The sequence below is a fragment of the Lepidochelys kempii genome, chromosome 3, assembly GCF_965140265.1.
Source record: "Lepidochelys kempii isolate rLepKem1 chromosome 3, rLepKem1.hap2, whole genome shotgun sequence".
NCBI lineage: Eukaryota > Metazoa > Chordata > Testudines > Cheloniidae > Lepidochelys > Lepidochelys kempii.
Genome location: NC_133258.1, coordinates 65,155,345 through 65,169,742, shown reverse-complemented (window position 1 = coordinate 65,169,742; position 14,398 = coordinate 65,155,345). Strand labels below are relative to the sequence as shown.

General features: G+C 43.1%; 2 protein-coding genes across 6 annotated transcripts in view; both read right to left on the bottom strand.

Moving 5' to 3' along the window:
* The window catches only part of CYB5R4 (cytochrome b5 reductase 4), an 82,686-nt gene extending 75,789 nt beyond the window's left edge, over window positions 1-6,897 (bottom strand). For all 5 annotated transcript variants that reach the window (XR_012157984.1, XM_073336568.1, XM_073336569.1 and 2 more), the window contains exons 1-2: window positions 6,753-6,897; window positions 3,899-4,052 (exon numbers count right to left, since the gene is read on the bottom strand). Coding sequence is in view for 4 of the 5 variants with exons in the window: in XM_073336568.1 (XP_073192669.1) it covers window positions 3,899-4,052; window positions 6,753-6,827 (229 nt within the window). In the remaining variant the exon portion in view is untranslated. The remainder of the gene's footprint in view (window positions 1-3,898; window positions 4,053-6,752) is intronic.
* A 2,937-nt stretch (window positions 6,898-9,834) lies between these two features.
* RIPPLY2 (ripply transcriptional repressor 2) lies at window positions 9,835-13,250 on the bottom strand. The gene is made up of 4 exons (XM_073335138.1): window positions 13,000-13,250; window positions 12,737-12,812; window positions 12,319-12,383; window positions 9,835-10,187 (listed from the first exon to the last, which is right to left on the bottom strand). Exons 1-4 carry the CDS (start codon window positions 13,074-13,076, stop codon window positions 10,022-10,024), a joined length of 384 nt encoding a protein of 127 aa, XP_073191239.1. The 5' UTR covers window positions 13,077-13,250; the 3' UTR covers window positions 9,835-10,021.
* Window positions 13,251-14,398: the final 1,148 nt, after the last annotated feature.

The following is a 14,398-nucleotide window of genomic DNA, read 5'->3' as shown; positions in this document are numbered from 1 at the left end:
TCAAGATAGTTATGACCAAAGCAAACTGTGAAGAACTTCAAAAAGATCTCACAAAACTAAGTGATTGGGCAACAAAATGGCAAATGAAATTTAATGTGGATAAATGTAAAGGAATGCACATTGGAAAAAATAACCCCAACTATACATACAATATGACCGGGGCTGATTTAGCTACAACTAATCAGGAGAAAGATCTTGGAGTTATCATGGATAGTTCTCTGAAGACGTCCACGCAGTGTGCAGCGGCAGTCAAAAAACCAAACGGGATGTTAGGAATCATTAAAAAAGGGATAGATAATAAGACGGAGAATATCTTATTGCCCTTATATAAATCCAAGGTACGCCCCCATCTTGAATACTGCTTACATCTCATCTCAAAAAAGATATACTGGCATCGGAAAAGGTTCAGAAAAGGGCAACTAAAATGATTCGGGTTTTGGAATGGGTCCCATATGAGGGGAGATTAAAGAGACTTGGACTTTTCAGCTTGAACAAGAGGAGACTAAGGAGATATGATAGAGGTAAATAAAACCATGAGTGGTGTGGAGAAAGTGAATAAGGAAAAGTTATTTACTTGTTCCCATAATATAAAAACTAGGGGGCACCAAATGAAATTAATGAGCAGCAGGTTTAAAACAAATAAAAGGAAGTTCTTCTTCACTCAGCACACAGTCAACCTGTGGAACTCCTTGCCTGAGGAGGTTGGGAAGGCTAGGACTATAACAGGGTTTAAAAGAGAACTGGATAAATTCATGGAGGTTAAGTCCATTAATGGCTATTAGCCAGGATGGGTAAGGAATGGTGTCCCTAGCCTCTGTTTGTCAGAGGGTGGAGATGGATGGCAGGAGAGAGATCACTTGATCATTACCTGTTAGATTCACTCCCTCTAGGGCACCTGGCATTGGCCACTGTCGGTAGACAGGATACTGGCTGGATGGACCTTTGGTCTGACCCAGTATGGCCATTCTTATGCTGCTGCTACATTCAGTTTGACAGACTCACAAAGCCACCGCTCAGCCCCCAGTCTGACCCCCCCCCCCATTCAATCTCATATCTGTCCGACCAGATTCTGCACTAAATCGCAGCCTTAGCCACGTGGACCTGGAAGTAATCAATCAGGCAGCAGTGGAGACAAACAAAACCAAACCACCAACCCAGCAAATATGTACTGCCTCGGAAGCTCAGGGCTTCAGCCACTGGGAGCGGGAGGCCTTTGGGCTTCTGACCCTCGGAAGCACTGTGGGGAGCACTGGGGCTCAGCGCTTCAGCCCCGCAGCTCCGTTCCTGGCTTCAGCCCCATGGGGGGCGCTGGGGCTCAGGGCTTTAGCTACACGGGGGCCTGGTTTCAATCCCAGCGCTCCCCCTGTAGCTAAAGCCCTGAGCCCCAGCATCGCCCGCTGAAACCGGAAGCAGAGCCATGGGGAGCCCTGGTGCCCCCCCCAAGGCTGAAACAGAGCAGGGAGGCTGAAGCCCCGAACCTCAGCAGCCCCCTGTGGGGCTGAAGCCATGAGCTGCAGCATCATCAGTGAGGCTGAAACTGGGAATGGAGCTGCAGGGCTGAAGCCCCAAGCCTCAGCACTCCCCCCAGGTCTGAAGTCCTGAGCCCTAGTGCTCCCGCGGAGCAGAAACCCTGATCCCTCAGCCCGGAGCCCCACCACCCTGCGGGTCAGAAGCCCCGATGCCCCCCACCCTGCGGCTGCAGCCCCAACATCCTCCCTCCCCACCTGTGGCCGAAGTTCATACCTCTTCTTCAGATTTACGGAACACTTCAGAGTTACAAACAACCTCCATTCCCAAGGTGTCCGTAACTCTGAAGTTCTACTGTAATAAGACCATTCCTGGAGGAATTTATTATCAAAAGTACATTTGATACAAAACAGGACAATATAGCCTGAGTGTTTCAAGCAGTAAGGGTGTTTAAAAGTTTCTTAGAGTATTTAGGCTTGGGGATGAGGAGAGAGTCTGAAAAATGCCAAGGGAGATGCTTAGTTAAAAAAAAGCCTTAGAGCATAAAGAATGGGTGGGATTGTAGGAGGAAATAAAGGCAGAGGTGTATGCAGAAGCAGTGTGATTGAGTTCTGTAAAAATGAGAACCTTAAAGAATGTTTTGGGAGAAGGGAAGCCAGAATGGGGAGAGACTGTCAGAACAGCAGGAAAGAAAGATTTTGCAGTTGTGTTTTGGATTGACTACAGGAAGGGGATCTTCTGGAAGAAGATTGAGATGCAAAAGATACCGTGGTAGTCAAGCTCTCTTTTGACTATACTTTTGCAAGTATGTCCAAGATCAAGCATGTGGCAGTAAACTTCTGAATGGCATAAACTCCATTCAGAGTATATCAAAGCTACTCCTTAAAGAGTCAAAAAAGTCGATATTGTGACAAAGCACTTTTTCTCCTCTTCTCAAGGAAGTAGTGCTTTACCCCAGGACAATTCCAACCTCTCCTAGCCCATTTCTATTTCTATGAAGGCTCTGCTGCCCCAGATCATACTTATGTTAGATGAGTTTAGTCATTCTTTATAGACCTCAATCTTCATAAACTGTCTGCAAACATATGCTTTGCCATTTTTGGAGAAAAATGGTTAGGAAAAGAAATACAAACAGCTACATGCTCAATATGTTATTCTCAGCTAACCACTGAGCTGCATACGAGCAACCAAATATCCAGAAGAACACTGCTTATACCAAGAGCTTTGGTTTTCACAATACATTTATTTTAATTACTACAAAGAAAGATGGGGTGCTTTTACTGGAATGTTTGATCTCAGATTCAGTAGAAGTCATTTAAAAAAAAAAATCGTTGCCACAGACATCTGCTACAGCTAAATGTAAACAACTGTAATTTGCATTATTAAAGTGAAGACCTAAGGATACGAATGTGCTTACACACATGCTTACTTCTCCCTTTAATTTTTTTTAAACTTACATGATATTCTAAGACAATAATATTAATTAATAAATTAATAAATAAATAATAAAATTACTAATGCTCCTTCATCTGTTGGTGTTTTTTGAACTCTGACAGGGTAAAGATAGTCTGCATGTCAGCATTTTGACTTTCATACTTTTGCCAACTTTTTTATATTGATCTTGCTGTTTCATATTGGTTTTAGTTTGATCCCATTTAAGAAACTGCATTCTGTCATTTTAATATACAAATATATGACCGGTCTAAAATATGCTCAGCTCTGTGCGTGCTTTAGAGGGAAGCGAGAGTGGAGAAAAAGTTTTCCATATGGAACACCCACCAAGTGGGGTATGCAAAAGTATAGTGACAAACACTCCAACAGGGACTAGCTAGCATAGACTGACCTTGGAAGGGACATGGTCTCACCTCAACACAATGGCTGAGTTGAAAACAAGCACACACCAAATCTCACTAAAAAGTTATAGCAAGGGAGTACCTGAACACACCCCGTCAAGAGCCAGGGAGGCTTTATAGTTTCATAAGCACAAAGCATTCTGATTCTACTGTTCAAGCTGCACACCTCTTCCAAGAAGCTCAGCTACACAACATGCATTAGCTCCGTAAGAAACAACTTCCAGGGTTCCCAATTTGCAAGTCACAGTTGACAACGTGGGAATTTACCCTGGCTGCAGTTCTTGTTTTGAAGGCCCCTTTTTAATGTCTTAAAAAGGGGAAAAATCTATAATGGTGTTAGTGGGCAGAAGAGGAAATAAGGTAAATGGGTATCCCTGTAATTTGTGCACTGAAAATCAGATTTCACTCCTGGCTTAAACAATTCAACTTTTAACTTAAACAGAACTATATCCACTTATGCCAAAAGTGGATTTGGCCTAAGTTGTAAAACAATGTCCAAACTACCACCTTATGAATGAGAAGAAATTACACACATACTGTCACACTGTTTATATGTATTTTTTGTATGAATAACCCACCTCTTATACATATCCAGCAATCATCTTTTTTACTGTGTTTTGCAAGCTCTTCTTCAGTCACTTCAATTAATCGTCCTTTCAGTCCAGTTAAGTCTTTTCCACTTTTAGTTAGTCGAATCCAATCCATAAGACTTCTGCCTGGTTTCAAAGGGACCTAAAAAGTAAAATGTATGCTAACATTGTAAAATGCTAAAGGAAAAGTGAGACAAAGTTGGTGAGGTAATAACTTTTATTGGAAAAGTGCACATTCAAAAGACTACTTTGTTTTGTTTTACAAAGAGGGTATGGATAGAGTGAAGACACTCGTTTGTTTTCTTTGCTGCTATGGGGAACACCATGGACCAAAGAGAAACTACTTAGGACAGCTACCTACTCACTCAAGGCAAGTGGCATTCTCCACTCTCTCCTTGCCCTTCAACTGCCAACATGAGCACCCACTGGGAAGATATTTGTCCACAACAAACTGGACTTCAAACACCAAATCTTCACTGCAGTAGTGAAGAGTCACACCAGTTTCATTCTGCTGCTGGCTGGGAAGTCCATGAATAGCAAAAGAAATAGAGCTATTCACAGAAAGAAGGGAGTCAAGAATACAGTTTAGGGAGAGAGAGTATTACAAACACACACTTCACATCAATCAGACAGAAGAATCTCCACCAAACTGCATAGCAGCTAAGAGGCTCAAGAAGAGATAGATACACCTATTCCTCCTCTATTCAAGCACCCAGAGAAAACATCTCCAAGTTTACTGGTCATTGACTGACTAAAAAGAAAGCCAAAAGATCCAGGGACATCATCCTAGCAGGACCTTCCCTTTCCCAAAAGTTGGAGGTGCAGATGGTATCTCACCTGGGCATTGATCTTTAACACCTTTAATACTAATCTGTGCCTAGCAGGTTTAAACCACTGATCTAATTTTCAAGCCCTACATATGGCAAAAGAGGTGAAAAAGCATGTTAAGGTACAGAAGAGAAGATGGAGAAAAAGAGAGGACTGGAGAATATTGCATAAGGAATCAGAATTTAAAATTTGACACGGTCAAAATTTTCACACAGCAGATGCCTATAAGTTAGGCTCCTAAATAAATTGAGCCTTATTTTAAAAACGCTGCGCACACCCTGCTCCTATTGAAGCCAACAGGAGTCAAGTGTCCTCAGGGCTTTTGAAAGCCAGGCCCAACTTATTTAGGAACCTAAACAGAAGAGCTTTACTGGATATAAACATCCTCATGTAGAGTTTGAGCTGCAAAATGTGCTGTTAACATCAGCGGAAGAGTTATACTTTATAAATACTGAGATAACCTAGAAAATCTAACAAGGAACTGGTAAGGGTCTTCTTTCTCTAAAGAGAAATATGAGTTATCTGGAACCATAAGGCTGTGCAGATACCTAACCTATGTAGCTATCTGGTCTTATCGCTACCACCCATGTCTTTCCTACCCCTTTGCTATTATTAGAGTGTAACAAACTTGAAACAAAAATGCAACAAGCAAGCATAAGCTCCTAAGGACAGTGAATGCGTGTTCTCAAATGTTTGTACAGCATCCAGCACAATGGTTCCACCAATACTTGCAAATTACATAAAATTAAAGAAGAAAAAAAGCATTAATGCAACATTAAAGTAAAAAAATTAAATCAGGAAATCCCAGAAGATAATTTTATAGCATATACCTTGACAAATACTACATGTAAGTTTAGATTTAATACATAAAACTAACAAAAAATAATACATATAGGTTATGGTTTACACTGGAATTGCCATCAGACTGGCAATCTATCTAGTCCTGCACTCTGACAGTCACCAGTACCAGATGCTTCAAAGGAAAGTGCAAGAACCTTCACATGGGCAATTATAAAATAGTCAGCCCATAGGGCAAGTGTCCTCCTTAGCTTCAGCCCTGAAACGCAAGGACATAAACCCTTTAACCTTATAAAATTATTAAAAATACAACAGAGTAATCGTGGACTATCTTCATTATGTATAAGATGCCAAATCCTGCTATACTCATGGAATTGATATCTTGTGGCAATGAGTCCCATAGACCAATTATACCACATTTCATTAAGCAGAGGTTTTCCCTGCTGCACATCCATAACTGCCACTTTCCTTCTGTCAGGTTTCAGAGTAGCAGCCGTGTTAGTCTGTATTCGCAAAAAGAAAAGTAGGACTTGTGGCACCTTAGAGACTAACCAATTTATTTGAGCAGAAGCTCTGGTGAGCTACAGCTCACTTCATCGGATGCATTCCCACTGTATTTTCCACTGAATGCATCCGATGAAGTGAGCTGTAGCTCACCAGAGCTTCTGCTCAAATAAATTGGTTAGTCTCTAAGGTGCCACAAGTCCTCCTTTTCTTTCTACTTTCCTTTTGGAAATGCGTGAGCTGTTCTTGCCAGCCCCTGACAGTAACGCTGCACGACAGCTCTGGCGTTTCGCATTTAGAGGAACTGATCCGCACCCCGCAGGCTTCCCCCACTCTACAGAAGTGAAGCGGGTGACCAGGCGAGAGGTGCCCGATCCCCAGGGCCCCGATGGGAGGACACAGCTGGTTCCAAACACGAGGCAGGGCGGCAGCCCAGGCCCCCGGGGAGAGCGGGGGCAGCCCCCGCCTGCCCACTACTCCGGGCCCGGCTCGAGGGCACACACAGCGCCCCGGCGCCGCTTGGCTGCTCCCTGCCCGGCTGCTGTGAGGCCCCCGCGGCGCTTCACCGGCCCCGGGCAGAGCCGAGCGACACACGGCTCCGGCGGCGCTGCCCAGGCTCCGCAGCCGGGTCTGCGCAACGCCCCCTGCAGGCAGCGCCCCGCCACCGCCGGGAAAGACGAGGCCAGCCCCCCCTGCCAGCCCGGCCCCGTACCTTGCTGCGCCCCCCCGCCGCCGCCCGCTGCTGGGAGCCGGACGCGGGGAAGGCCTGCGCTGGGACGTTCAGCATCCCGCTCCGCGGCCCCCCGGCCGCCCTCACCCCCCGCGCCGCTTCCGCGCTCGGCCGGGCCGCGACGGGACTGCGCAGGCGCGGGGGGCGGAGCCCGCCCAGCAGCCGGGGGAGCGACTCCGCCTCCTTCCGGAGCCGCGCAAAACAAAGCCGCCAACCGGCCGCAGAGAGGGGCCGGTGCTGACGTGCTGCGTCCCGCCCCCACCCCGCGAGACCTTCCCCTCCCCCGCCGCCGCCGGGCTGTGACGTGGGGCAAAACAACTTCCACGTTCCACCCTGCTGCGGTTGCTGCGTTGCCCTCCCCCCCCATTGGATTGTGCCTTGATGCGCCTTTCACCCTGGCATTGGGCCTTTCCGCGGGTTACTTTTTTTGTCGGGACACCACTGAGTCAGATGGCCCCGGCTCTCGTAACACAGCCGCGGGAATCGGCTAAAAGTGGCCAAGCTCGCTTGGACGTCTGACTGGAATGCCTGCCACCCCTCACTGGAGTGGGCCAGGGATATGGTCTCCACAGAGTATTTTGAGGTTTAATGCGTTACTGTCTGTAAAGTGCTTGAAATTCTCAGATTGGAAGTGCCCTATAAGTGTAAAATATTGTTGTTATTATTATTAAAATGTCACGAGAAAGTTAAGCTTATATGCCCTTGAAGAGGTAGAAGAAAAGAGCTATTTGCGTTGATCTGGAAGAGAGAGAAAACCTGAGCATGATGCAAAGACATTCTGGCCCGAATCAAATTTAAGGTCCACAATTAAGCATTGTAACTTTTCAAGTGACCTTGAGGTACAGTATAAAACATAGAAAGGACAGTGTGCCTGCTAATAGGCTGGACAGTTTCCCAAACTCTTGAAAGAAAGAAAATTAAACCAATCACACCCAACTTCAGCACCAACATGAGCAGTCAGTCAGGAAGATCTATGCAATCTTCTCTTATAGAATACTCCTTTCTTTCATGCTTAGAAGAACGGTACAGCTGTTAATGTTGAGGTATAAAGTATCATCATTGACATCTGAATTAGCACACACTGAACTCAACAGGGTAGTTCAGATCTCATATTTATTGTTTCAAGCTCTCTTGCAAATTCAGGTAGTCACAGCCAGGTCACATGTTGAAGGTTTTGAAATGGAGAGAATGGACTGGTTGTAAAAAAAACATTTTAATCAAGTGTCTGATTCTGCTGTCATTGCACTGTGTTGTACCTTACTCTGAGTAATTTCAGGGGGAACACTGACTGAGCACAGTACTACTACTCATGAGTGTGGGTAGCAGACTTGGACCCCAAATGATTATTTGGCTATAAATTATATTAATTTACAGGTTTCAGAGGAACAGCCGTGTTAGTCTGTATTCGCAAAAAGAAAAGGAGTACTTGTGGCACCTTAGAGACTAACCAATTTATTTGAGCATGAGCTTTCGTGAGCTACAGCTCACTTCATCAGATGTTTACCGTGGAAACTGCAGCAGACTTTATATACACACAGAAATCATGAAACAATACCTCCTCCCACCCCACTGTCCTGCTGGTAATAGCTTATCTAAAGTGATCAACAGGTGGGCCATTTCCAGCACAAATCCAGGTTTTCTCACCCTCCACCCCCCCCCCCCCCCACAAATTCACTCTCCTGCTGGTGCTAGCCCATCACTTTGGATGGGCTAGCACCAGCAGGAGAGTGAATTTGTGGGGGGGGGTGGAGGGTGAGAAAACCTGGATTTGTGCTGGAAATGGCCCACCTGTTGATCACTTTAGATAAGCTATTACCAGCAGGACAGTGGGGTGGGAGGAGGTATTGTTTCATGATTTCTGTGTGTATATAAAGTCTGCTGCAGTTTCCACGGTAAACATCTGATGAAGTGAGCTGTAGCTCACGAAAGCTCATGCTCAAATAAATTGGTTAGTCTCTAAGGTGCCACAAGTACTCCTTTTCTTTTTATTAATTTACAGCTGTCTCCACATTTGCAGGCATTTATTACTGTATGTCAGGCCAAATTCTACTTGTAGCTGTAGCAATGGAACCCCATTAGTCAGAGCACAATTTTTCTCCTTAGTTCTTGCTGTCATCTGGTTTACATGCATCATCAGTAACTATTTTTATACTATATCCTAGGGGTGGCCAACCTGTGGCTCCGGAACCACATGTGGCTCTTCAGAAGTTAAAATGCAGCTCCTTGTATAGGCACCAACTCCGGGGCTGGAGCTATAGGTGCCAACTTTCCAAGTGCCAGGGGGTGCTCACTGCTCAACCGCTGGCTCTGCCATAGGACCTTTCCCCACTCCACCCCTTCCCGCCCCCTCCCCTGAGCCTGTCATGCCCATGCTCCTACCCAGAGCCTCCTGCATGCCATGAAACAGCTGATTGGGAGGAGGAGGCGCTGATCAGCTGGGCTGCCGATGGGCAGGAGGCGCTGAGAGGGGAAGAGCTGATGGGGGGCTGCTGATGTATTACTGTGGCTCTTTGGCAATGTACATCGGTAACTTCTGGCTCTTTCTCAGGCTCAGGTTGGCCACCCCTTTTATATCCAGCAATATGAGCCCATGTAGCTGAGAGCATGATTCAGTTCTCAAGCCTAAATTCTGTCCCCAGTTTCATGGGTGTGACTGACAGCAGAATTTGGTTCCTAATGTTTACACTGAAAAAGTCATGTTGTTTGTCCCTTTTCTAAACTGCTTGTTTCCATGCACATGTATGCAACTTCATTTAATCAGTGAATGTATGATCTAAGAATACTTGTTCCAGATTAATTACTTGATATGCTCCACCAAAACTATAAAGAAAACTTTCATTGTGTAGCCACTGTACTGGGCCTGTTTTTCCATACTGTTGCACCATTTTTACACTGGTAAAGTCAATAGAGTCACATCATCATAAAATTAGTGTAAAGGAAGGAATAATCAGGCAACTTATTTTAAAATTGCAATTTGGGAATGTGTCAGTTATGGACTACAACGTATAATATATAATACATTATTCGGCTGTTTTAAGAAGTTCAAATTTGTACCTTTTCTCCCTTAAAAGCAAAAACAATCCTTAGACTAGAAAAGATAAAGACAAAAATACTATAACATTTACAAAATATTTCAATTTTTTATTACCAATAACTTACATTCAAATAAATTATCTTTAAAATACTATGATACATTTTTACATCAAGTTTAAATTAGAAAGTTTTAGAGGTGGCATTAGCACTCCATATAGTTAGCAATCAGATTCTATTCCTGAATCTTGTTCCAGTTCAACATTGTCATCTTCACTATCTGAGTCTTCATAAAAGGAAATTGTGGCTTGAACTGGGAAGTTTTTCAGAAGTGCTTCAGCTTCTTGATATAAGTAATCATAGCACCTTGACTTGGGCCAAAATAGTCTGAAATAAATATACAATGTTTTGTGTATTTATTATTGTTAGATATTATCCTTTGTGTTTCTTGTCTGTCAGCCTCCGAGGACAGAAAAGTCTTCTGTGTTTCTAACAGACACCAACTCTTCCCCCCAACCTACACAACTATCACTTGCTAAGTCAGCACTATAAAAGTTTCTCTTTTATCTGAATATCTGATAGATATTTTGAAATTTAAAATTTGTCAAAAATACAGATCTAATAGAAGCCTCAAATCTACTACCACACAAAATGTAGAATCAAAAACTAACCTGAATCCTGAGATCCACTTTTGTAACTCAGCCTCCATGCTACCCAATTAACTGAAGTTCTACAATATGGTCCAAAGACTATTTAAGATTAACATAAATTATGTGCATTGCTTTGTTACTAAGGGCCATATCCTCCTCTCACACCCGTGTAAATCAGGATCAACTTTACTGAAGTTAGGGTGTTACAAAGGTGTAAATCTGATGTAAGAAGAGAATCAGGCCCATGGGTTTTACCACAGAACTCAATAGTTTTAATCTAAAAGAAAAAAAAAATCACGAGGTCTGAATTGCCTTTCATACCAGGTACGCTTGTGTGACTTCAGTGACTACAGAGATCCTGATCTACACCAGAGTATATAACATGTGTTTTCAAAGATGGAGAAAAGGGAATAATATAATCCAAATGTCAGTTGAGAGCTATACTGGTTTGCTTTGTGTATGCTATATTGTTTACAGTGCATCATTATGTATGTACAGTATGTGGACTGTTTTTCATTTTTAACAATATAACAAGGTTTATACACATTTACAGTAAAACGGTGTTGAAAGAAAGCATTCAGAGCAAGAGTAACTTCTCAGGATGAAACTAAAATCTATATTTTCTTCCCACTTGTGGACTACATGCAACTCTTGTCCGGTGGGTCTAGTTTTTCAAACTGATCTCCCATATTGTGCCCACTGATTATAAACACCAGTGACGACAATTAGACTTTTTTCCTACTTTATTGGCAGGGACAGCCAACTAATATAATTTACACTATCAACTAATCACAACAAATTGCAAGCAAAAATGGGAGGTGAATTTAAAAAGCAAAAAAATGAAATGTAAGTTTCTAAAGATAAATGGACACTAACCACTTTGTCACCAGCACCATTTAATATATTTCCCTGTGCAATGATTCATAAACACTGGTTACATATCATCCATAACAGAAACAAATTAAGAGGAGGTTTATTTACTTATTCAAAAATACTTTCTAAGTCAGTTGTAAATAACAAATTATAGTAGGCTACATCTTCTGAACATCATATCTTTTTCACTCAAGTAGTCCGTATCACATTTCCTGTTCACTTTTAGTGTGTAAAGCCACAATTCTGAAGAGACTCTCTCACACGTTTGCATGTAAGTAGTCCCACTGAAGTCAATACAATTACTCAAGTGTGTACAGAATCAGGGCCTAAATTTGTGAGCACTTTATGTCCTACCTCAAATACTAATTTGTGTAATTACATTCTGCCTTCTTAAATTACCTGGATACCATAATGACTAGCTCTCATTACATGCAACAGATAGATCCTCTACAGTTTCAGCTATAGTAATCTTCTTTACTTCCTGACCTGAGCGGTTAGTGGTGTGTGCTATCAAACAGCTGTCAAGTTTCACCTCAGGGATGGGTGAGGAGAGTTCTGTTTGAAAAGTGTAAAATGCCTTTAGATCCTCTGGAATAATAGCAGCTTTATAAATGCAAGGTATCATTGATATGATAGTTTTTAACATTTATTTTGGTAGGCCACAATCCAGCAAAGCACTTAAGCACCTGCATACCTTTAAACATATGAGTACTTTCACGGATATCAATAGGACTACTAACACTGTTTAAAAGTAAGCAGGTACTTAAGTGCTTTGCTAGACAGGGGCTATAACGCACAGCACATTTCCGGAAAAGGTTGCTGTACTCTTTGCTCAACTGGTTTCAGACCATCTAATGTACATACAACCACAAATACATTTGGTGCTATGGGTGGAGACTAAAGGCCATAAAGTCTGCCTCAGAAGCATGACAGCTGTAAAATTAATTATCACCTGGGTCACTAAAGAGCCTGTTACTCCTTGAATAGGAACTTACCTAACTGGATGTGTATATTGGGTAAGTTTTCTTGAGGCTTCTGACATCCCATATGGACTATACAGCTAGGATTAAAAAAAGAGGAGACAAAATTTACTCCTCCTCTGTTAAATATAACATGGCAAACAGTACAGGTTAATTTACAGCAGTATTCAGTATTCTTGGTTTATTAAACTACACATTGCCATTTAACCTCAGAAATGCCCTTCACTACTGCTGCACAGATTATTTTCCAAATAGATCTTGTTTGGGAGATTGATAGTTTGTTGCTTTTGGGCTTTAATTTTTTTATTAATTATTATTATTGTTTAGTCACAGACCTGCACGGTATCCTGAACGTGTCAGATGGAAGAAAACCTGCTTGGTCTTCTCCATCTCCCTGCCAGGGCAGTATTATTGGCAGATTTGAGACACTTACCACGCTTTGATTTCTTCTCAGCTGTCTCTCTGCATCGCTTTGGGCGGGGATCCAAGGTCTCCAGAATTCCCCGGCCCTGCGGAATCAAGGAAACAGCCTGTTAAATAGAGATGAACACTCACCTAACCCTAGACTGGCTGCTCAGTTTCCACAGCCCGATGGGTGAAAGAGACATGGGGAAACCAGGCGTGTGATCACAAGTGCAATTGATCTGTCGGAAGGAAGGCGCGGTGCGTGCGCTGGGCTGGAGGAAGTGCGGATACCCGTGTTGTCCTTTGGAACATCCCCGGGAGCTAAACCCGTGAAGTGGAGGGCCGCAGCAGATGTGTGCGCTCTCCATGCTCCGCCGCTGCAGCACGGGATTCGGACGAGGGAGTGGTGCTGCTTTGCCGATGATGATCCTGAAGTAGATCAGTTCTCCCGCTAGCCCGAGGCTGTGGGGCTTTTATAGTCCCCGGCTAATGACTATTTAGGAGTCCACCCCCTCCCTTTCCTTTGCTAGTCAGATAAACAAAAAGGCTACGCGTGAAGGCGCATCAGTGTAAACAAGGAGCGTGGACGCGTGCAAGTCCCAAATGGCCCAGGGAGAGATTTGGCAAGTCAGTGTTAATCACACTTGAACAGACACGGCTGCTGTCATGAAAAAAAGCCCACGCTTCTGGGCTGTGAAATGGCAAGTGTGGGAAAGACTAAAGTGACTCTCCCAGTTTCGTGTACTTTTTGCAATACGGGTTGATGCTGGCAGGGACTGAAGCACTATCCTAGCTGCTACCACTGAAGGGAATAAAATACTCACTACTTCTGGGGCAAAAATACTTGTCTGCTTGACTAGGAGCTTTACTTACTGCCCAGGATCTAATCCATGCTGCTTCAGCAGAAATAAAGGAACATAAAATGAAAAATGAGGCCTTTAAAATTGTATTTATTTATTCACTTAATAACAAAACATACTTAGAAATTATATCAAATGCTATCTCTTCTACAAGTCTCTGATATAGAAAATATTTCAACCCTCATGACTTGATTTACTTTATCTATTAATTTATTTTTATTAACAGTTATCCCTTTCAAAGCAAACTTCCAGCATGCAATCTTATCTAGCCACAGTGTAGCTTTGCAAAAAATGTACTTTTTAAAATTGCATTTGACCATTTCTAGGGCAGTACACAGTGCTGAGAGGCAGACAAAGGAACTTCACATGGTGACGGTGGAGAAAGTGACATGTCCAGTGGGAATGGCTTTGCATTGTGGTACAATCCTACTTCACTTCACCTATTATTAGTGAATATTTACCTTCTTAACCAAGGGAAAGAAAATATTTTGCACTTTATATATTCCCCCATCGGATATCAACAATTCTGTTAATTTATGGGAGTTTCTTAAATTATAGGATATATCCTGCCCAACCACCATCCCCAAGGCACTGCATGTATCCAGACCATTGATTCATTCTCTTTCACATGGCAATGATGCTTTATTCTAATGCACAACTACAAATAACTTTGAAAATGTACCCTGTGCAATAACAGCATGTGGTACTAAATGGCCAGACTTTAAACTACAATCCACATAATTTCCCTGCTTCACAGGGTATTGTGAGGCTGTATTCAATACTGTGTGTTACATGTTCAGATGCTGCAACAATGAGCATAACAGAAGAGC

Coding starts and splice junctions, on each gene's coding strand:
- RIPPLY2 (XM_073335138.1), bottom strand. CDS start 13,076: ATGGAGAGCGCACACATCTGCTGCGGCCCTCCACTTCACGGGTTTAGC. Junction 12,384..12,736: donor TGAGAAGAAATCAAAGCGTG/GTAAGTGTCTCA, acceptor TTTTAATCCTAG/CTGTATAGTCCATATGGGAT. Junction 10,188..12,318: donor CAATATACACATCCAGTTAG/GTAAGTTCCTAT, acceptor TATTTATTTCAG/ACTATTTTGGCCCAAGTCAA.